Here is a 24320-nt window from a genome sequence, read left to right on the forward strand (position 1 = left end):
AAAATTTAATTTTAACAACTTATTATTTATACAAAAAAATGCTTATTGATGCTTTTTACTTTATTTTAATTTTAAAAAATAATTTGAAAAATGAATTTAGATAGTTGAGTAAGATTTATTTTAAATAATTTGTAAATCTTAAGAAACTTATCGAAGCATGAACTTTAATTACCTTTATACTTACAGTCGGGAAACAGAATATCCAGCTGGAATGATATATTAATACGATCATTTTTATTACTGCAAATCCAACGAAAGCCATGTGAGGAAAATCAAAACTCTTTTGCTTTTTCAACAACTACTCCTGATGATGTAGAAGAAGTAAATATTTGAATACTCTCTGTTAATGTTGTATTACAGCTGTCTATTTACAGGGGTTTCCAACTTACATGAGGCAGCGGGCAGCAATTAAAAACACTAGTCTAATGGCGGGCCGCAACTTTATCAAAATTTTATATAGGACTCTTTTATGTTTGAAGGAATATTAAATATTACTGTCTGATTTTTATCCGGTTGTACAAAGCAAAAATATTGAATTACAAATTAAAATAAGAAGTAGATTTTTACCTGAGAAATAAATTTCTTTTACACCGTTGGTATGTTAAATATTACAGAAACAAAGAATTTAGGTTTTTTTTTCAATGAAAGAAAAGTATTTGAAACCTATATAGATTTTTTACGAAAATTTTCAGCAAAAAATGTTAACTAATATATTTTAGCTTTCGGGCCACAAAGAAAGACTTCGAAGGCCGGGTCAGATGTGGCCGGCGGGCCGCCAGATGGTAACCACTGATTTATAATATCAATTTTAGGAGAATGAAGGTATTTGACAGTTTATCTTGAGTCTGATATTGGCACAATCTCGCCGTATTCTTTAAAGTATTCGAAATTTTATTGGCAGCATGGATGATTATGAAATTTGAGCCCTCTAGCTAATCAGAAAATGGTCAAATTTTGATTGAGAATAAATTTTATTTGTTGATAAATTCTACTCCTTCAACTTATTATATATGGTCAGGGAAATATTGATACCTGCATTGACATCCAGCTTAAAGCTTCAATTTAAACTTAAGCATTAGTAGGAAGTGGTCTGCATTTTATTTCGACGATAAATTCTATTTTGCAATAGAATGGCAATAAATTATATTTGTTTTAGTGAAGTAATGATTAAAACTTCACAAAGAAAAAAATTCTGGTAAAATTACTGCACTGTATGGTAATAAGACGCATGGTAATGAACTAATATGGTATCGGTATTAATAAAACCAAAATGTCCAGTATTTAAACTGTTCATTTGGTAATTTTTCCGTTCATATAATAACGGTTTAAAAGAAATTCTGGTTTTTAAAATTATAGTTCTTATTACCACACGTTCAGTAAAAAATACAAAACTCAAAAGTAAATTTAAACGAATAAAAGGTTTTTATGCCATGTTCTAAGGTATGATAAAATTACCAAATCTTATCGCATATTATAAAACCATATTTTATTGTTAATTCTACCAAAACCACTATCAAAGCACTTCGGTGAAAATACCTTAGCTTTTTGGTATTTCTATTGGTAATTTTACGATATTCTGGTAATTTTGGTCATACTTTTTTTCTCATTGTAGCATTGTCGTCACGCACAGCACATGGAGTTGCAGTTTAAATTTGAGTATTTGAACTAGTCGGATAATTTTTGAAACAAATGTTGCAAGACTTGTTATTAAAAGTGTATTAATTCTTTATAAATGTTGAAGTTTTTTTTAATAACAAATGTTAAAGTTTTAGACTCATGATTTATAGTTTTTGTGAAGTAAAAGTGCAGGATTTAATCTTTGTTTCATTTATTTCAGAGCATATAATGGCTTCTAAAAACTGGAAATAAACATTTGACATAGATTTATTTCGTGTGTGGTGTGAATAAAAAACATTGATCTATGTTGGAGTCATATAATTAAGTAAAGTCCAAGCTCGTACAATTGAATTCAAACACTATAATAGTACGCATAAAAATTTAAAATAATACGCATTTAACATATTGGGTCTAACGTGCCCTTCTCGCCAACCGCCGAAATTATCTTGGCATTTTTTTCGGATCGCTAAACAATTCAATATTGCTCACCAGACACTAAAATAAAGTAAGCAATTTGCTCATACATTATCTAAAATTGTCAGGCATTTGCAATAGAACTCGGACAGAAAAATTACACGTCCTAAGGAAAAAAATATTCATACATTAGATGGAACCTTAAAAGAAATATCGATATTTCGCTTTTATATAAAAAAATATACAGAACTTGTAAAGAAAGAATCTATCCCTTATCCTCTATCTTAAAAGAAATATTAGTTAAAAGTATTACTTAAACAGTGTAAGTATGCACTTAAGTAGATTATTATTTACCAATTTAAGTGCCTCCTATAATTTACCTATCATTATTTACCGTAGTTAATCAGAAATTAACAATTATTTAATTATTTTTTTCCAGGTATCCAGTTTTAAAAAATCTTGGGATGAGCTTTTGATACTTATCGCTAAAATGGATCAGAAAGAAACAGAATGTTCGATGATACTTCGTAAAAGAGAAGAGGTATTTTCTTTTTATGTCTGAAAGGAAATTTTATGCCATTTTATTCCAAGTAGAAATGCATGTTTTCTTGATATATATTTTCTATTGGAAACTCTATGAAATGCAAAAGCAATGCATCGAAATTATTTAACTATAAATTACCAATTGTTTCATTGTTATTCTTGGCATAATCATATCATAACTACGAGATATTTGTAATCTCAATTTGTGATCTAATTTGTAAAGTATTTTGTTAGCGGAAAGGTATCTGATGTTAAACATATTATGATATACATAATGACGATAAACATAAATTATTAAATGTATCTTTTTGTCTCCATGAAATTTACTTCATGCTTAATTGACTCTTTTATATTTCGCTTTCCTTCATGGGAAAAATATGTAGTGTTTGAATGTTTCACTTTTATCATTGCTTACAAGAATAGTATTGCTATCTAGCAAATAAAAGCACGTAAATATATATGTTTTTCGTTAAAACCAGAACCTACTTTTCGGGTCAATCTGCATTTTTTTAAAATAACATAGTTTGATTTTAATGGTCTCTGCTATGCTGTTTATATGCTGTACATACAAGTATATGTACATACAATACTCTCCCTTTATGTAAAATGAGATGCCATCAGTTGCAGACAGCAATTGAATTTCTTATTTCTTTTTTACAGGAAAACATTAGACAAAAAGTATTGAAGATGTAATAGACAAGCAGTTCAATATTTTAAAACTCCAATTTATACTAGCACTATATTTTTTGATATGTCAGTGATTTTTTTAAAACTTTGAATAAAAATTTATCGAAACAGCAGTTGTAAACCTTTCATGACTTTTATGCATTGTATGGTATTTCTGTTCTTCGTTAATATTAAAGAAGAGTGAACAGTAATCAATGAAGAAGAGTGAACAGTAGTCCAAGATTATGAATAACATAAAAAAATCATTAATAACGTAAAGATAGGTGCTATCATAATTATTCATATATTCTCTTAGTGAAATTGTTTATTTATTAAATAATTTGTAAGAAAATTTGATTAATACGATGTAATCGATAAATATCTTGTCTAGCTAAGATCTTGACTAGCTAACTCCTGAAAGTTTGAGTGAATGATAAGTGAGCAACTTACCTTTAAAAAAAAGGTACCAACCGTTGATTTCTTTTTTTTTTTCAAAAAAAAACATGATAATTTATAGTTAAATCAGCTAATATGATTTCTGTATCTTTAAAAATCTAGCACCGATCTGAAGTATTTTTCTTTCATATTTTCAGTCCCATTTCCCTCCTACAACTTGGGAGTCAGTTTTCCAAAAAGCCATTGATGACTGGAAAGGTCAGCTGAAAACCCGAATAAAAATAAGTAATGATGAAAAAAATTTGCTGAAGTGGCGAAGTAAACTGACGCCTAACGAAGTAATGTAGAATTTTCATGAAAGTGATGTATCCTTTACACAAATGTTTATGCTGTTTTTCAGGAGGGGGAAAAAGAAATTATTCTCGATGTTGATTCAAATTCAAAAATGTAATTTACAAAATAAAAATAAAGCTTAAGCATTAAATGCATAATATACATTACTTTCTATCATGGAATAAAAGTAATGTTTATTTTTTCATTTTTGAGCAACAAGTCACAATTTGTCTTAGCATTAATTATGTAATGCAAGATATAACAAGTAAGACATGTATTTGCAGGATGTCCAACATATTATCAAACATTTCCGTGTCGCTGTTAAAACTATTTTGACTTACTTTATAGCAATACCGATAATATTGGGTGCAAATCTTTATAGCGGGTAGGATTCTATCTCATAAATGTTTTGTATGCGCAGTAGCATCAGGTGTAATATTTAAAAATCCTCTTACCATGACCCTCGAAATTGGTTCAAATCTTTGCATTTAATATCATTCAGTTTCGGCAGCGTTTATTGGCACACAAAATAATAATAACGGTTCAAAAGTTAAAAGATCAATGATTTTCTGGCAGAAAATCAGCTTAATTGTCTTTGCAACAATGGCTTTGGTTTGAGATGGGGCACTATCTTTCTAATAGTAATTATATTCATGTCTATACATGGCTTTTAAAATTAGGCAAAAGAAATGTTTTCTCAATCCATTTTTTGTTAACATTGGTTTAAATTTAAAACCCTTTATGAAAACCAAGGGAGGTTATCTCTTCGATGTAAAAGCTCTCCAAACCTTTCATGAGGATGCTTTTTGAAATTCAGGTTCTAATATTTATTTTTATCGCATGGTAATTCTTGAATCAATACCAACCATAATAAAAAATTTAGACTGTTGTGGGGTTATCCCAACTGAAAAGCTTTATCATGGCAAACTATCTTTGAGTGAACCATAAAAAACGCTGTCATTCCTTTTCATTCGCTTATTTTAGGGCGAGCACTATTTTTGCATATATTTGCACCAAGTTTCCAATACCTCGTGATATTTTATATAATAAGTTATTAGACCCAAGCATCTTTGTTTTATCTTACGAGACCTCACGATATAAATACCTTTCCTTAGCTTACGAAAATTTACTGAGCATTCTCTTTGTAAATGAACATTGCACGAAATATCTTAAATTAACAGCATTTGTTTATAAGTGCTTAGTTTCAAGTTTGTTACAAGTACGGTAAGTGCTTTGCTTAGTGTGTAAAAGTGAAGAGAGTGAATATTTAAAGTAAAAAAATCTATTTCTTCTCGAAAGCGAAAATCCTGAAAACTGATTCTGAATAGTTATAAACAAAAATCATTGGAATGGGATGTAAAATATAATTGTAAAATGACTTTTTTTTAATTCAAGTTCTTAACTAGAAGTCTAGACTATGCTGTTAAAGTAAAACCACTTTTGGATCTTAAAAATAATTGTACAACAGATATCTCCTAAATTTCTAATTTTGTATTTACTCAATCCCACCGTTTTCAACAGAGAGCGCTAACCAATTAAAATTTAACCTTTTTCAACTGAAAATATTAATTACCTTCACTACATTTTAAAATAAAATTAAAATCTTACTTTCATTGATAAGCACAGTTAAAATTTCAGGGTTAGTTAAAAGTATCATTAGATTTCACTGTTAATCAAAGCTCATTTAAAATTGCTCTGTAAATTCTAAGTTTCTTTTCCAATGCTTACCCGTATTTGTATTGATATTTGTCATTCGAGAATCCGTAGGTTGACCATTCTTTCAGGGGAACTGTATTAGGTGGGTCAACGTTGCTCCTGCAGTAAGAAGAACAAATGGTATAGAGAGAGAGATGACGGGAAAAAAAAACATCCATGCCTCTAACCGAAATTCGAACCCAGATCCCTTCTGACATGGAGTGAGCTCCCTGATCACTAAACATGCCAATCGACCTGTAAATTCAAAATCAACTTTTACGCCATTTTAAACACATTCAAACATTTGAAATTTTCGCTAACTATTCTTAACACTATGTACTAATCGATGACTAAAAACTATCATCCAATAACTGTAATATTTTTTTATAGTGCTCCGACTACATGAGTGGTCACAGGTATGAACTCGACAGATTGTACGAAACTACTAATTTATGTGAATATTACCAGTTGAACTACCAGATCTCCTTAATAGTAATGAGTATTTCATTATTTATTTCTTTAAATAAACTTAATTAGATTATGCACATCTTACAAAATGATACTTTTTGTTGTTGCAGGAACTACCAAAAATAGCTAAAGAACTTTCCCCGAAAAGTTCTCCTACCAATTCTAAGGAATCTCCCGTGAGTGCACAGCTAAGTATTTAATGAGGATTTCTAATAATTCCTTTTTTTTTAAGAAAAAAGGAGTATTGTTGTTAAAGTACTAAAAAATAATCATTTTCAATAGTTAATTTCAAAATTTTAATCTTGTATAGGCTTCAAATTGGGAAGATTTATTCAGAGCACTATTATGTATTCTATCTGATGGTAACTTATTAGTTAGAAGTCTTAAAAAAGCCGACATTCACGTTCGTTATCAAGTAAGGCACGTTAAATTATTTGAATGCGTTTCTGTTTATTGAAATAAAATTCTGGTAATAAACCAAATAAAAAGTATATTTTAAAATTTTGGGGTTGAAATTTTTTTACAATTTTTTTTCTAACATAGGCTGCTAAAATTTATTCTTCTTGGGAAGAGTGTTTCAAAATTGCAGTGGATAAGAGACTTTCTGAAGTACAAAAGGAATTAAAAGACAGTGAAATATTGAAAAGAATAGCGACAGATCTAAGTAAAAGATTTCAACTGACACATCAGAAAAGAGATTCTAAAGACACCCCAGTAAGTTTTTTTTTAATAGAATTATTTTAATACTTGTTCCATGCGAAAGAGTGATCTGAAGTTTGTAAAAAAACACCCATCATTAAGAAACATTTAAATATTATTTAAAAGGAGAACTTATTTTGACAAATGCATAAGCTCAGAGAATTTATTGTAAATCGCTAATAAAAGACTGGGCATTTTGCGATTGTTTTCTAATTTTCTACAATGCCGAATGCACTTGAAACTTGGTTTCGTCATTAAAAATGAGAGCAAATATTTTTGACAGCCATATATGTCAAGAAAAAATTATAAACATTTTAAAAGATGATCTTCTTTAGTCCCGAACATTCTAAGAACGATAAAATAAAGGTGGGCACATTGTAATTTTTTCTGTAATTTTTCAAATTCCTAAATTCCCTGGAAACTAGTTTCATAATTAAATAAGAACGTCAATTCGCTTTAAAACATACATAAATGTCAAGAAATATTCGTGTAAAATTTAAAAGAGCTTGTTAGTCCAGAACAAACTATAATCAGAGTATGTACAATGCGCCATAAAAAAATGGATACCCTGAACAACTTTTGATCTAATGATAGGATCTTCTCGTTCTAGGACTCAATCTTAATGGTTTGAAAGGGTGGTTTAAATCTGCTAAATAATTAGGGCAAACGATGTCTTAAGCTACGTAATCAGACACAAAAGTGCACTTTGTCGGAATAAACATAAATTTTTTTTTCGATGGAGCCAAATTCCTGAACCTCAAAATGTAGGGTGTTGCTGCTATCTGGGAAGTATGATCCCCATAGTTTGACAGGAGAGCAATCCAAAGTTTAGACCCCTTAATGTTAATTTTGCTTTTGCGTATTTCGCCATATTTCAAGAACTTTTTTAAGAGAATTGAAAAAATTTTGCACACTTTGTACCGCTTTCATGACCAAAGTATGGGGACCATATTTCCCAAATTGCAACTGCCACTTATATTTTGGAATTCAGATATCCAGATTCGCTTAAAAGAATCTGTGTTTATTCAGAGAAAGGACGTTTTTGTGTCTGATTTCGTAAATTAAAATTTCTGCTGCACTAGTTAACTAACATATTTGAAGTCAGCCTTTTGAACCATTAAGATTGAGTCATAAAACGTAAAGATCTTAGTATACAAGTATACAGTGGCGCACTATTCACTGTTCGGAGAGAAAAAAACGACTCACCTTGAATAACTTTTGTTCTAATAATAGAAACTTTTTGTACTAGGACACAATCTTAATAGTTCAGACAAAGTGTTTTTCAAATTTCTTTTTCTTTAATACTGCTTAATTTCATTTTTAACTAGGAGAGCTATTCGAGTGCTTCTTGGTCAAAATCACTACTTAATAATTATGAAGGTCATATAAAAAGGCTTACAAGTGCCATTGAGACCAAAAAGAATGAAAAGTGCGAAACTTCGCAAGAAGCTGATGTTTTTCCTGTCGAAACAGATAAAGAAATGAAATTGTTTTTGGAAATTCAAGTAAAACGAAAGTTAATTATTTCTTTTAATAAGGGAACTAAATTTTTGAAGTTCAGTGCACCAGAATTACTAAATAAAAAGTCCTTAATTGAAAATTCCGTGTTAACATTTCGCTATATACAAGGCAACATTTCGCTATACTAAAAGGTTAAACATTTGTAAATTTCGCTATAGAATCGTCACTTCGACCAATGTGTTTTTGTGGACGTGGTGACAATTTTCCATTCTCCATGCCATATCAGCTCCCAGCCATGTATTTTTTATGATTCTCACACTTTCTCAATTGCTCTCGGAGATGAATATCGCGTTGTCCGGCTAAATATTCTTTTGATTTAGGGACCGGGTGGGGTACCAGGAACGGATGGTGGGTGTGAAATGATGCTTCATAAAAACTATTGAGAGAGAATTTATAAGACTGCAAATTCAAATAGGAAATTCAATGCTTTATCAAGGAAAGAATGGAAGCTGGTATGACAAGGGCACATAAAAATGACCTAGCGTAAAGGGGAAAAAATTACGGTCGCCAACGGCCACAGGATGACTAAATATAACAAGTGGCGATTCAGAAACCCAATCGATAGCTATGTTTTGTCAAAAATGCAACCCATGTGCATTTTTAATTAAAAAGTTGGTAGTTTCTTTTTTTAATAAGATTGAAATATTCTGAATATTTTATAATATACTGAAAACTACTTTATTTCACGCTTGTGCTTCGTGAATCTTGAAATGTTTACCTTATTTTTAGGAATGCTTTGAATCATTAAAATTATTTAATTGGCTAAAAATTTAAATTTTCGAAAATATGGCCAATTTTAAAAATACTACAACTGGGCAGTAGCAAAATTTCTTATTCTTGTCCCACAGCGCAGCGTGTACAAAAATGCATAAAACAAGGTGGTGATTGTGTAGAAATATTTAAAAAATTCAATCTTTATAACCGTTTAATATTATGGAAAAATAAACGGATTTTTATATTTAAAAAAAATCTTGGGACTCTTCTCGTATAACTCAACATATTATTTGTTTACCTACAATATTTATAATTGTTTTAACAATACTGCAAAATTTTTGCAGTACTAGTTGAAACTCTTTTAGTTCCTTAAATTCCAAGATATTTTGGATCATAATAAAATTGTTAATATTATTTTCGCAGTACTTAGCACTGAAATGTTAAATAAATTAAGTTAATATTACCTAATTTAATTTTTAAATTCATTTTGAAATTTCGTTTATTTAAATTAGATAAAAAAGAATTTTGAATTGACAATTCATTTTATTCAAAATGATAAATGTTCTTATTTCTATTTTATTTTCAAATCTGCTTAACATTTGAGACATATGACAGTTGGAATGTATTTATTTGTATTCTCCGTACAGTAAATGTTAAATTCTCTGCATTGTTTGGGAGGGTTGTTGTCCGTTTGATTACCAAAGGAGGCGATTGCACTTTACATAAAAATGCATAAAGCAAATTAATGTTAAAACCAAATCCAAAACAATTTTTGGAGTATTTACATCATCTCACATTCTAAACTCAGTGGCGCGACAGCCCATAGAAGGCAAAGGCCTACTGTGCCCATCTGAGTTTTCTTGACCTTGGGCTCTGGGGTTCCGGTCAGGTGGTCAGCCGAACGCGGAACCCCCAGTGTTTAGTTCCCAAGCATGCTTGGTACTCATTTATCGACCCACTGAAGGGATGAAAGGCTGAGTCATCCTTGCCCGGCCCGAGGATCGAACCAGGGACCTAGGGCATGACAGCGCATAGCGCTACCGCTCAGCCACCGCGCGTCATCTCACATTGTACTTAATTAAATATAACCAACCAACACTGCATAAAATGTAATTATACTTAATTTTTCAAACATCAGATTCCTTCTGCCGAATCTGAAAAATAAAAAATAACACGGGGCAAAAAGTTTCTGTTAGTAATCTTTGTCTAGTAATGTTTGCACTGTCTTTGGTTAAGTTATCACCAATCGTTGGAATGTGGAATATGGTTATTGTTACGAACACTATTCATTGCAGAACGTCGATTAAAGTTCTCCTGGAATAACCTGGAGTAGTTGACAGTCTTATCAGATGGCTGTTGTGGATCATGTCACTTTTGGAGTAGAAAACTCAGGCAGTTCATTATCTTCAAACTGACAACCTATTTGTAATCTGACCAACACGGCTTCTCCATAGTTGTTTAATTACGTTAAAAGTATAATGTAGTTGTCCATCAGGACTTACTACTGTTCCCAAATTCCACTTCACATCGGGTTTCCCATAGTTTCTAACAGCAACGTGATCTCCAAATTCGAAACATCGCTTCTTAAATTAAATTTGTCTTCTTCGGATTTTTTTATTCTGTTTCTCTTCTAAAATCAAGTCTGAGGAGATCAATCCAAGTTCGGATTTATCAAGCAATTTGGCAGGATTTTTTATGATGTAGCATTTGTTACTCTTCTACAATGCATCAAAAGTTTTTGAGGAGAATGAAGACAATGCATCATAGACTGTATCAAAATACATAATATTAAGATAATGCACTTACTTTTTATGCCTAAGAAATAACTCTATTTGTTACAAAAAAAAACTTTTTTTGTTAGTTACGAAATATTTTTATCTGTATCCTTTAACCACTTATTTTCCATCTAGCCAAAGGAACATAATCTACTCGGTAAAAAGATTGTAGTAAAAGCTATAGAATTGAAAAATGAAGAAATTGAAATGATGCAAAATAAGCTTGATCAGCTAGAAGAACCAGTAATTAGTGATACAAATTCTGAGGTACATTTATTTAATTTATTTTATCTTAAGATCGGATTTTTTTTTCCCGCACAAAAAAAAACAAAAACATGTTATGCATATGCGTCTATAATTCTATAATTGAAATACCTTGATGCGATATGTTATAATTTAATTTATATTCATAAAATAATCTATAAAAATTTAAATATTTTTTTGTCGTTCAACTGTGGAATCACCCATAGCACTGCCTTATAATGGTCCATTATCAAAATTTTTAATTGTTTTTAATATATATATATAGTATATATAGTATGCTGTTTGTTACGAACTTGTGGAGCCTTAAGCTTCGTGTATTCTCTGTTCAACAACAGGATGTTGCCGAAATGCTTTATTTTTTTACATATATTTTTATATATACTTCAGAATTATTGTATAAATTGGCCTTTATTCAAATTTTTGAATTCTGACAGAAAATTAGGATTGTGGTAAACTTAGACTATTACGGAATGAATATTACTATATCTATATTCAACCTTTTCTTTTTGTTGAGTTAAACTTCTAAATCATTTTTTTCTGATAAATCTTAGAACATGATTCTTCAAAAAAGGGCAACAAAGGAAAAAACAACTTCTGTACTAAGTCCCTATTTAATTCTGTAATTTATAATGCTATTATAAAAAGAATTTATTGAACTATGATAAAAATAAGGAGAAATAATAAGTCATAATAATTCTGGAAAAAAAAACGAAAAATAAGTAGCAATTATTTTCATAATTACAAGTAAGATTTCGTTAAATCTTTTCCTTCCCTTGACCTAGTATTGCAAAAGCAAAATTTTATTAAATCTGTGTAATAACTGCTGATTCAGCAAGGTAATTTGTTCTAGAAACAAAACAAAAAATAAATAGAATATTAGCTATCCAGAAGTCTTTACAAATATATGACAGCTATTAGTAATTATTTTTGAGAATTATAATTAGGATTGTCTCAAATCTTAATTCTCATGTACTGTTAAAAAAAATTGAAACTGTGATCAAATTGTTAATTCATGAAAAATATTTTTTAACATTGCTAGAACGGAGTCATTTTTAATACTTCATTGCTTTGTGTTCCAAATGGATTGTAAAGCAGTATTGTCACTAGTACTTAAGTGCCCATTTTACACTAGCAGTGTCGGGTAAAGTTTTAGAGCAATATCTTCATTAACATCATAAATATTTTAAAAAATGTAATATATTATGCATCATTTCTAACTTTTTAAAAAATTTTACTATTACATTTTTTGCATAAATGCTATTTAATATTCAGATTCCTAATTCTCTACTGATTTGGCAGAAGATTGTATCAATAGCTTTGTGTTCCAGTGAAAATAAAAGCATTTTCAAACATTGGAGATTGAAGGTAAAGCAATTGTTTTAAAGTAACATGAAGAACATTGATAAGATTTTATCATAGTATATCAAACTTTTAAGTTTAATTATTAATTTGTATCTATATATAATATATAAGAAGTGATGTTTGAATATATGAGTTAAATAATTGTGAACAAAATGCTATTAATTCGCTTAAATCAGGATTTTATTTTCCTAAACTAACCAGCCCAATTTTTCTGAAAAGAAAAATTCTGTTTAATAATTACTTTTCAGTTAAAAATTAGTCTTCAAAATTTAATTTTCTATTATTTAAATCCTTTTTAGTTTAAGTATAAAACCAAACTAAAAAAAATTATTAATTTTTCCCAAAAAAACGTTTTAATTTTGAGTTACTATCGAACGAGAGTCTGTATTACTGTAAATAAACAGCAATATATCATTTTTAAATGTTTACTTATCATTGCGCTTCTGCAAAAATATATACAAGTTGTTCTGAAAAGATTGTCCTAATAAGGTATTTCTAAAATCATTTTCAAAAATGAAAACAAAAAAGTATACTCATGGTGAGTCTCTTTTTAATTGACCGAGGAGAGAGCGAAAACGCTACCAAAATCAGACCAGCTACAGCTCAAGAATGAACGTAATAATCAACAAAACAGGTTCGATTATAGGAGTTCTGAAAAGGTCGCCATTAGAACGCGTATTTTTGAATACTTGTCAAAACTGAAAACGAAAAGAATACTCACGGTGGGACGCAAATTATATTTAAGCTAGAAAAAAATTAAAAACACTATCGAAATGTGAATATTCAGTAGATAGATTCGGATGTAATTACAGGTTTAATTAAATTGTGAAATTCGAAAATGTTTTGAATAACAGTCTTTCAATTCCTCTCTGTTTCGTCCTGTAATCGAACCTGTTTTGTTGATTATTACGTTCATTCCTGAGCTGAAGTTTGTCAGATTTCGGTTGCGTTTTCGCTTTTTCCTCCGTCATTTGCCCGTCACCATGAGTATATTTTTATGTTTTCATTTTTTAACCTCTTCCTTCTCGCCCCCGTGAAAATGGCGGATGAGGTTTCGCCCTCTATTTCTCGCTCCCTTGAAATTTCTGGGCTGGAGTGTTCAGTAGTAACGCGCCAATAAGAATAAAACTAAATACTTTCTTTTGCCCGGAAAACATTTTATTTCTCATTTTACACACCAGAGACGGCAGTACTAGCATACTTGTAAGGTAATTGTAGATAGTTAGTTTATTTTAAACTAGATGTCAGCACTAATCAAATGCGTGTATTTGGCAAAATAGGCACTTTTATGACCGTTTTCTTGAAAATTAACCGATCGTTAAGGGGTTAAAAAACGATTTTAGAAATACATATTAAGAGAATCTTTAGAAACATTCTGTATATAAAATAAATTAATATGGGAAAATTTAAAGTTAAGTCCTTATGCCCTATGTTAAGTCCTATCTCAAAATGTTTTTATTAAAACAAAACCAGACCCTGTTTCCGTGATAGTTTTCAAAATTTTTAATAGTGTAATCATAATTATAGGACGAGTTATTATCAAAATTTTCTCTGTTTCTTTTTTATCTTTTTAAATAATATATTATGATTGCTAGAATCAAAAGCATAAAGGAAAATGACGTACTTTTGCAATATTTCTATTTATGATTCTAATATTATGAAAGCACAGAGTGTACATTTAAGAGAATGTTTTAGCAAAACAATTCAAATTTAATTTCATATATTATCAGTGTATATTATTCTATTCAATAATGTATAATTTATGATCATAGCCTAGTAATTGTAGTAAAAAACGCGGTGAAAACAAGCGTATAGCAAAGAAGGGATGTTAAAATTTAATCGCAGTCAAAATAATTTTTTCGTCGTCTTATATTATTTGAAATAATGTAATTATTGAAATAGTGTAATTTCTTTCTTTTCTTACATTATAATTTTGTTAAAAAATAATGTTTTTCTCATGTATTTCTAGGAATTCCACCTGAATGGGGAAGAATTTCTCAATGTGGCAATGGAAAAAAGAATCTCGCCATCGAAGCATAAAATAGAGTCCTCTTTAGACTTAAATGTATTATACGTTTGTTTTTTTAAATATACAATATAAAATTGCTAAATTTTGTAATTTTGCAAACTAAGATTTATGATTAATTATAATTAAATATGATTCGTCTTATAACCACGTATAAATGATGAAATTACATTTGAAGAGAACTACTTAAATTTCCTGTCTAATATTCAATAAATTGAATGCTAGGCAAATGAAATTTATTGTGAAATTTATTAGAAAAACTAAAGATTTATATTTTCTATAAGAAATCAGGTAAAATTAGTAAACATACTTTTTACAACTTACAAATTATTTCTGTAAGACATGTGAGAAATGAAAAAGTTTCTGTTTATGCATTCATTTATAGATACGGCGTTCTTTAATGAACCCTGAATTGACGTTTTTATAGTCCTTGTTTAAAAAGAAATCGAAAAAATTCGTGTGTTAGGAGTCACAAATAAATATTTAAGAGAGGAAAAAATAAAACCGCTGTCTTAATAGTCGGAAGTGTAAAATTTATTTGCTATTGGAAACAGCGAGGAGTATTAGAAATACCTCCACGTTCCATTAGACAATGAAAATTTTTTTTTTGCCTTCCGTCCTGTCTTTCTCAAAAGTGATTCGGTTTCAGTAACTTTTTTCCTTCTTCCCCTTTTAAATATTAATTAGAAGCCTCTAATGAGTAAATTTTTCGATTTCCTTTTTGACGAAGATTCTGAAGACATGTATAATGAGAGATTATAGAAAAGATAATTCAAGAAGATAAAAGAAGACGATGTTTAAAATGCACAATTTCATGACTTGCTAGCTGAAACAATGGGATACCAGCAAGTGATGTAGTGTGGGTATCTCGATCCTGATTGGCTGTTGAAACGTGGCATTCATTAACGTTAGCAGCTGTTCTTTCCATTCTATTTCGAGTAAGTCAAGCCCATCAAGTATCAATTCTCTTAAGTGGCACATTCAATATTCTAGCACAAAGATTCTTTCACTATATGTTTCTTACTTCAGACAAAGACGGCCACGAAGCCATGTAGAACATAAACTAAATATGCATCGAAGTTTCCAGGTACATAAAACAAAAATACATCATGGTTACAATAAAATAGGTAAACAAATAATAAATCTAAATTAAGTAAAAGACGTAGACAAGAAAGAATTATATTTCAACAAATTCGATGTGTGATACGACGCTGTATTTAATTAACTTCACATTTAATTACATTCTAACTTCTGTGGAAAAACTTAGCTCAACTTAACACGCCATTTTGCTAATCAATGGTCAGCTAAAGCTGACGTCATAGCTCACATGTGTGGGCATCCGTGATCAACTTCTCCTTGAAATGCAAGTACCTAATTATGTTTTCTGAGTTTGAAATATTATTTTTTAATAAAATGATTAATATCAAAATATTTTTTAAGTAAAATATGTTCTTCTGAAATAGTTTGTAAGTTATTTGTAATTCGTATACTAATTTTAGCATGTAACTAACAGAAATTATAGATGAAAATATTGCCTGTCTAAACTAAAAACATTTGCAAACGTTTTCGCATTATAGATGTTTATATATATATATATACAGTGGTGGCCAAAAGTGTGGACACTTTTTGAAAGTTTCATGTTTTTCAACTTTGTGTGCTTGTAGAATATATTAATTTTCGCTTAAATATAAACGTTTATATATCAAATTGAAGGTAATTTAATGTAGAATTTAATTATAAATACAGTATTACAATATCTGTATTACAAAAAAAGTTTTGCAATTAATAGTAAGATCTATCTCAGATTTGCATTTTTTTAAAGTGATACTTACACAATCAATACTTAGTATAATAACCCTTAATTTTTAAGACAGCTTCACAGCGTCTTTTCATCGAGTGAACGAGTGCTTGGAGTTCATCTTTCGTAATCACATGGTACCAAGAATCAATTATAGCTTCACTTAGTTGTCTTTTATTCGATGGACGTTTTTTTCGTACAAGAATTTTCAAACGTCGCCACAAATTTTCAATTGGATTGAGATCAGAGCTGTTTCCAGGCCATGGTAATATATCTATGCCTCTATTTTGAAAGCATGCTTTGCATACTTTTGCTGTGTGGCATGGAGCTGAATCCTGCTGAAAAATAAATGGTTCGTTGTTGGGGAAGAAATCCCTGATGGAAGGTATCAATTTTTGTTTCAGGACAGTTTCGATGTATTTTTTGGCATTCAGGATGCCAAATCAGGCCGAAAAAAATGCACAAGTGCTACTACCGATAGAAAACTTAAATGACTATGCCTTCAAGATAGAAAAATGTCATCAGGTGCCATTAGATGTGAAATGAATGCACCTGGCATTGCAAGAAGTTCAAGAACAATAAGAAGAAGCTTATCAGGATTTGGACTACAAGCTAGAATTCCAAGGAAAAGGCCATATTTAAATCAAAAGCAACGCAAAAAACGAGTTAAGTCGGCAAAGGAACGTATTACATGATCAGAAAATCAATGGAAGCAAGTAATCTGGAGTGATGAGAGTAAAATATCGCTCTTTGGAAGTGATGGTATAAAATACGTGAGACGTAGAGTAGGTGAAGTGCTTCATCCTGATTGCATTGAAGCAACTACTAAAAATCCAACAAATGTCATGATTTGGGCATGTATATCTGCAGATGGTGTGGGGCGAATTCAAGTGATTGATGGCATCCTGAATGCCAAAAAATACATCGAAACTGCCCTGAAACCAAAATTGATACCTTCCATCAGGGATTTCTTCTCCAACAACGCACCATTTATTTTTCAGCAGGATTCAGCTCCATGCCACACAGAAAAAGTATGCAAAGCATGGTTTCAAAATAAAGGCATAGATATATTACCATGGCCAGGAAACAGCCCTGATCTCAATCCAATCGAAAATTTGTGGCGACGTTTGAAAATTCTTGTACGAAAAAAACGTCCATCCAATAAAAGACAACTTATTGAAGCTATAATTGATTCTTGGCACCATGTGATTACGAAAGATGAACTCCAAACACTCGTTCACTCGATGAAAAGACGCTGTGAAGCTGTCTTAAAAATTAAGGGTTATCCTACTAAGTATTGATTGTGTAAGTATTACTTTAAAAAAATGCAAATCTAAGATAGATCTTACTATTAATTGCATAACTTTTTTTGTAATGTAGATATTGTAATACTGTATTTATTATTAAATTTTACATTAAATTACCTTCAATTTGATATATAAACGTTTGTATTTAAGTGAAAATTAATATATTCTACAAGCACACAAAGTTGAAAAACATGAAACTTTCAAAATGTGTCCACACTTTTGGCCACCACTGTATATATATATATATATATATATATATATATATATATATATATATATATATATATATATATATATATATATATATATATATATATATATATATATATATATATATATATATATATATATATATATATATATATATATATATATATATATATATATATATATATATATTATAGATGTTATTTAAATAATGCAATTTTTTTAATTAACTAATTATTCAGGAAACTAATTTAAATTCACTTTAATTTTTTTTGTTGCTTAGGAGCCAGTTTGGTAAATTTTTTTCAATGCACTGTATTAACCGCAAATATACGGTGGAGTTTTCATGCTCGTTCGTGTTTGATAAAATTAAGAAATTTATTGTTTTGATAGCTATCGTTATTGCAAACTAAATTCCCTAACTTTTTCATCTTTTATCAAGGCCAAAATGGAAACTTGGAAAGAAATTTTTTTAAAAGTTGGATCTTCCATCGAAAAAGATTTAAAAGCATATGATAAAATTGTGGAAAGCTCCTCCAGTTCACTGGATTCGGTAAGTTTAATAATTTTATTCCAGTTATAGCTCCAGTTATAGCTACATTCTAGCCAAATAAGAGTTTTAACCATGTTCTGAGTGTTTGCCACATTAGGGTATTATAAAGAATTCAGACCCAATTTTTGAAAAATTGCATTATCATATTATAGACTAAATAGTTTATATTACGATAGAATTTAGGTTGTAAGCTAATTTCACAACTTACAAGCTACAAATTTCACAAAAATAATGTAATAGGTTCGTCTGTGCATTATGAGAGTCTACTAAACTTGCAGAAATTGTAAATAATATTGCGTTTCTTTAGTGCAGTAACGTTTAAACGAGGTTCCTGCTATGTTAATTTTCTCTATTATTTCAGTTTTTAAAATTTGAAAAAATATTTAATTAAATTTGAAAAAATATTTAACTATTTGCTAGAAATTTGAAAAAATAAATTTAATGTTTCCGAAGCTTGACGTTAACCAATCTTTTCAGTTATTTAAGTTTAGTTCAGAAAATGGTATTTACCTTTCATCAATTTATTTTTAGATTTCTGATTACATATCTTGGGAGGACTTTTTTATTCATGCCGTCAAATCTAAAACTGCAAGGAAGGTGTCATATGAATTAAATGTACCAACACTGATAGAAAAAACCCTCCTTAATCAGGTAGATATTTTTTTCTAAATTTTTTTTTTGTTTTGCTAGTAATTTGTCTGCAGTGCGTTATTTCATGTGTTTAAAATAACCATTTGAAAGTAATTAACAGATTTGCAAAAGAACTAGTATTCATAGTAATTACAGAAATAAATGTTCTTTTCTTGTAATTTAAATTTGGTGAGGATATCAAAATAATATTTTAAAAAATCGGTTTTTATTCATTGTTTCAAAAAAATTGCCTACTTTATTCTGTTTCAAATAACACCAAAACATTTTCATTTTACTTGGAACATAAGTTACATAGTTGATAAGATTTTTACAGTCGCTACAATCCCAAAACCAACATCATATTAATATTTAAAGTTATTTTTCTGTATAAAAGATTTTGCAGACAAATAACAGCCAAAAATTTGCTGCCTTAAAATTGATATATCAAAAGAAGCATTGGATATAGTTGCATAAAATTTGGAACGCGCATATCCTAGATGTACTTCTTTAGATTTCAGCAAATTTCAAAATAAATTAATTAAATTATGAAGTGCCGGCCAGGTGGCCGAGCGGTTAGCGCGCCTAACTGCGAAGCCATTGGCTGCGGGTTCGAATCCCGCTCTGGGCATGGATGTTTCTCTCTCTCTTTGTGCTGTCCTCTGTTGTGTGTGTGAATGTGGCCCACCCTATAAGCGGGTTTGTGGCAGTGTCCTACTATCTTGAATTAAATCTTATTTGATTCAGCGTAAAATTAATTCGTATTCGTTTTTTTAAAATCTTCCCTCCTTTTCCTCTCCCCCCCCCCTTAGTAATGAAACTGATGCTTTAAATATCTTTTATTCGAACAGAATTATTATTCCACATTGCTTCCCTCAAAATAATTCCCTTGGAAAGCCATGCTGAATTAAATATGCTTCTTCCACTTCTTATAGCAGTGCTGGAACTCAGATACAGGTATAAATTCAATCCCCTGGGTTAATACATTTCGAATATTTTCTAGTGTCCTAAAAGGACATTTTCATCTCCTTTCCCTTCGTTTCAGAGAAAAAAAATTTTTGAAGCCATTTTTGAGCAGATTTTTCTCATCCTCAATTCATTGATGGATGGTGTGATTGAAATTGAACTGTTCCCGAACATTCTGACCCTCAAACGACGACCTGAATGATCAAGATCCCGGATTCTTTCATCGGTTCTTTTTCAGTTGAAAGTCGTTTGGTGCACGATTCTTCTTCCATCTGCTCTCTTCCTTCTGAGAAAGCCTGTACTCGCCAAAAAAGCTGAACTCTTGCTAAAACATTGTATCTATTGTCGTTCTGAAGTATTGTAGAAGTTTCCGCTGCGTTGTGTTAAGTCTGAAAAAAAAATCTTTCATCACACCGCTATTCCATATTAATGTCACAAATTTTTAGAACGAGCTTTAAATATTGACTTCACAGGAAAGATAGCTATAAACTAGTTTGAAGTTCCGAGTTTAATCTCATCATGAAACCATGTAACCCTAAGTCCAAGAAGCGCTTGTTTCCAAGTTTGTAGGAGTTTCCATATCAAGCTTAGTGTCACCAGGCTCATTACTTAACTTACACTTACGTGTTTTATAGTAAAATTCTTAATTTTTCTGTATTAACTATATTTGTTATATTGTTTCAGTCCTTACCATCGTGGAATGAAATATTTTATGTTATGTCAAAATACCATTCTGAAGATCTAATTAAACGCTGTTTAGAATTCACCTCTGATTTTAAAATTGCGGAAGATGAGAAAATGCTTCTGATTAAGGAGATGGTAAGAGATTTATATATATATATATATATATATATATATATATATATATATATATATATATATATATATATATATATATATATATATATATATATATATATATATATATATATATATATATATATATATATATATATATATATATATATATATATATATATATATATATATATCGTCATATAATATATCGTCGTCATATAATCGTCATGGATATATATATACACCGAAGAGCCATTACATTATGACCACCCTCCATCTATAACAATGGGCTCGCCCCAGTTTTCATGGTATCTCGCCTAGGAACAATGTTTTCATGGGGCACATTAGGACCAATAATCCTCATAGAACAATCTCTGACGTCCGTAAGCTACTTAAACATAGTTGCAGACCAGGTTAACCCATTCATGGCAACAGTTTTTCCTGCAGGGGATGGTGTTTACCAACAGGATAATGCACCATGCCATAAGGGTCGAATCGTCATGGATTGGTTCTAGGAACATTCCAGTGACTTTCAAGTCATGTCTTAGCCCCCACATTCACCTGACCTTTATCCAATAGAGCATTTGTGATCCTACTTGGAAAACCAAATTCGTGCTGCCACGCTACCCCCTCGCAATGTGAGGGAATTTCAGGACTAGTTGGTGAGAGCTTGGTACCAGATACCTACCTCAGACTACCTATCAGCACCTTGTGGAATCAATGCCACGGCGGGTGCAAGCAGTTTTGAGGGCTAAAGGTGATCCTATATGTTATTAGCAGGGTGGTCATAATGTAATGGTTCTTTGGTTTATACGTATATATATATATATATATATATATATATATATATATATATATATATATATATATATATATATATATATTCTTGCTAATTACTTTTTGTAGAAACTTACTTTTTTTTAATTGGCCTGCCATTGGAAATAAAAAAAAATTTTAAAAAAATAAATAAAAAAACTTTTTGTAGAAAATTTTATAATTAGTAAAAGGAGCTGAAAACACTTTATAGGTTTTTTGTTATTTTCTGAAATTTCTTTGTTCTAAAAATAAATAATTTAAAATTAATTTGATTGCACAGAATTTCTAAGTTATGAGTTCCCTATTTTATAAAAACGTTTTGGTTAAGTTTAGGTAATATTTAAAAATATCAAATTAGAATTAACAAAAAAAACTGTAAATTATTTAGGACTACTCTAATGTTTTAATTTGCGTTGTTTAAAAAATTACACGTAAATTTTTAGTGTCTAAATTTAGATTCTCACAACTGAAGATGGTTTTATTACAAAGTTTGACAAATAAAATAATTCTTAATCTACTATTTAAATCACTTGATACGGGAAAAAAAAGTTTTTTTCTTACACTCTTTGAACAAAATGATCTGAACTTTTCTGAAAACTAAAATTTAACTATGTTTTTGTTTTCGTTACTATTTACTACTGATATATTTTGTTTCGTAAATCCTTTCAATTGACCGAATATTTTGCAAATGGGTATGATTGCATAGAAATTTATTTTTTATACCTAAGTTTTTCATTGAATAACAAGAAAAAGTATTTAGTTTTAAACAGGTAATATAGTAGGTTAAAGGACGTCACAAACGGGTTTAGTAAGATGCATAAACTCATAATATTTCAATTTTAACTTTATGGAATTCTTAACCGGGAAAGAGAAACGGACGATTTAGTGTTAAACAATAAATATAAACACATATTATCTCAGCACCCTTCGAAAAAAAATAACACAAATAAATAAAACTTACAATATAAAACATGATTCAAGCATACCCACTCTTTCCTCCATATAAATATAATAAAGTCTCGCAAACATTTATTTTTTATCGCACTAAAAAAATAATTTTTTATATTGATGCATGAAAATTTAAATGAACAAAAGTACTTAATTAAATAATTATAATTCACTTATAACTTGTTTTATGACGCAATAAATTTCGAGTTTCGTTATATAAAACTTAAGAGATGTCTTTTTTCTAGACATATAATGTAAATTTCAATTGGGATGATCTTATTCTTGATGTCCTTGAACAGCTGTTGAGTTCTGATTCCGACGAAATTACTCTGGAATTAAAGCCGAAACTATCATTGTTTGATGAAGTCAAAAAAGCAATGGGTATTGAGATAGACACTTCAAAGGTAATTCTAAAATAATGTCATTCTTACTTTGTTTTTCATAAAATACTTTGAGGTACGCTATCACATCTTATGTGTTAGGAAAATATTTAATTTTACCTGATTTTAATTATAAAACTGTTGATGTTCCCTATAATAAAGCTCATTTTTGTATCTTTAATATAGAGGATAATATTGGGAAATTATAATAGGAAGCTTAAATAGGAAGCTGTTAACCAGCTAAACCAGCTAAAAATCTATAACAATTTATTATTATGGTATATAACTAATTTTAAAAAGTATATTTCTGTATATTTACATTAGAACACCACGAAGAACAATTGAAATCGGGATATATGTCTAGTATCGCGTTACAACATCTTTCGCCTACATGACGCCTGCTATTAGTTTTGGCATGAATTCGATACCACACGGAAAGATATAGTAATCCATTCCTATATAAGACTCTTTATCATACGTTCACAATTCACAAAGGTTAAAGGTGGTGGTGCGTTGAAAAGATGTGCTCGATTGCATTAAAATCAAGTGACCTTGATGACCAAAAAATAATCGTGTTGGTCTGTAAAATGTTCATCCTATCTTTCCGATGTACGGTGCATTGTCTTTGTTGAAAGATAATCCCGTTGTAGGCTGTCAAATATAAACATAGAGGATAGTATAGACGTCAAGGATATGCCAGTAACGTCCACCTGGGAGAGATTATATCAAACTTATCAGTGGACCCATTTTAGTCTCTGCGAACAGTCTTCAGACAGAAAATGCCTACTCCGACTGCTGGAAGAGTCCTATACTGACATAAAGGATACACTACCCTTCATGTAGTTTACTCCAGGTGTGTACATTTCCTTCTGTGCAGTTAACAAAGTGAATCTATCACTCTAGGCAATATTTTTCCACACCTAGAGACTGTCAAATGGTGATGTTCACGTCAACATTCCAAGCGTTGTGCTTTGCTTTGCACAGTCAGCAGACTCTCATAGTATGATGCCTCCTGCACCTCATCAATGAGGTGCTGGAGGTGCAGAGGCCATGGTTATGACAACTTGCGTTGTTACTGTGAAAAGGCACATCTGTAGCACTGTTGCTCTTTTAACCACGATTACAAAGCGAGCCAGCCAACGACAGCCCCGGTCATCCACACGCTTCTGTCCGTGGTAGCTGATCCTGGCAGGGATGATTTTTGGTTTCAAGGTGCATACGAGTGCTTGCACTATTATTTCTGAAACGGAGGATCCTATTCAACAGACTGTAACAATTTGGCTATTGATGAATAAGTCACTTTAATAATAGATAAATTAGACATCAATAAATCGGTCATTTAATAAATAAGTCACTTTTGGTGCAGATTTTGGATGAAATAGTCATCAGCAGATCCATTTACTTTTAACTCCTTTTTGTATGCATTA

At 30.2% G+C, this 24320-nt stretch overlaps 1 protein-coding gene across 1 annotated transcript in view; it reads left to right on the forward strand.

Annotated features, from left to right (window-relative positions):
• The window catches only part of LOC110283236 (uncharacterized), a 160886-nt gene that overhangs the window by 109061 nt on the left and 27505 nt on the right, over positions 1-24320 (forward strand). Inside the window, exons 60-74 of the mRNA XM_087156878.1 lie at positions 187-321; positions 2471-2572; positions 3834-3974; positions 6055-6156; positions 6243-6308; positions 6443-6547; positions 6676-6846; positions 8160-8336; positions 10977-11108; positions 12378-12470; positions 14437-14532; positions 18248-18358; positions 18890-19009; positions 20636-20770; positions 22759-22917. Of these exons, the coding sequence (XP_087013004.1) occupies positions 187-321; positions 2471-2572; positions 3834-3974; positions 6055-6156; positions 6243-6308; positions 6443-6547; positions 6676-6846; positions 8160-8336; positions 10977-11108; positions 12378-12470; positions 14437-14532; positions 18248-18358; positions 18890-19009; positions 20636-20770; positions 22759-22917 (1845 nt within the window). The remainder of the gene's footprint in view (positions 1-186; positions 322-2470; positions 2573-3833; positions 3975-6054; positions 6157-6242; positions 6309-6442; positions 6548-6675; positions 6847-8159; positions 8337-10976; positions 11109-12377; positions 12471-14436; positions 14533-18247; positions 18359-18889; positions 19010-20635; positions 20771-22758; positions 22918-24320) is intronic.

This window comes from Parasteatoda tepidariorum, chromosome 1 (assembly GCF_982258835.1).
Source record: "Parasteatoda tepidariorum strain Cologne lab strain chromosome 1, Ptep-v5.0, whole genome shotgun sequence".
NCBI lineage: Eukaryota > Metazoa > Arthropoda > Arachnida > Araneae > Theridiidae > Parasteatoda > Parasteatoda tepidariorum.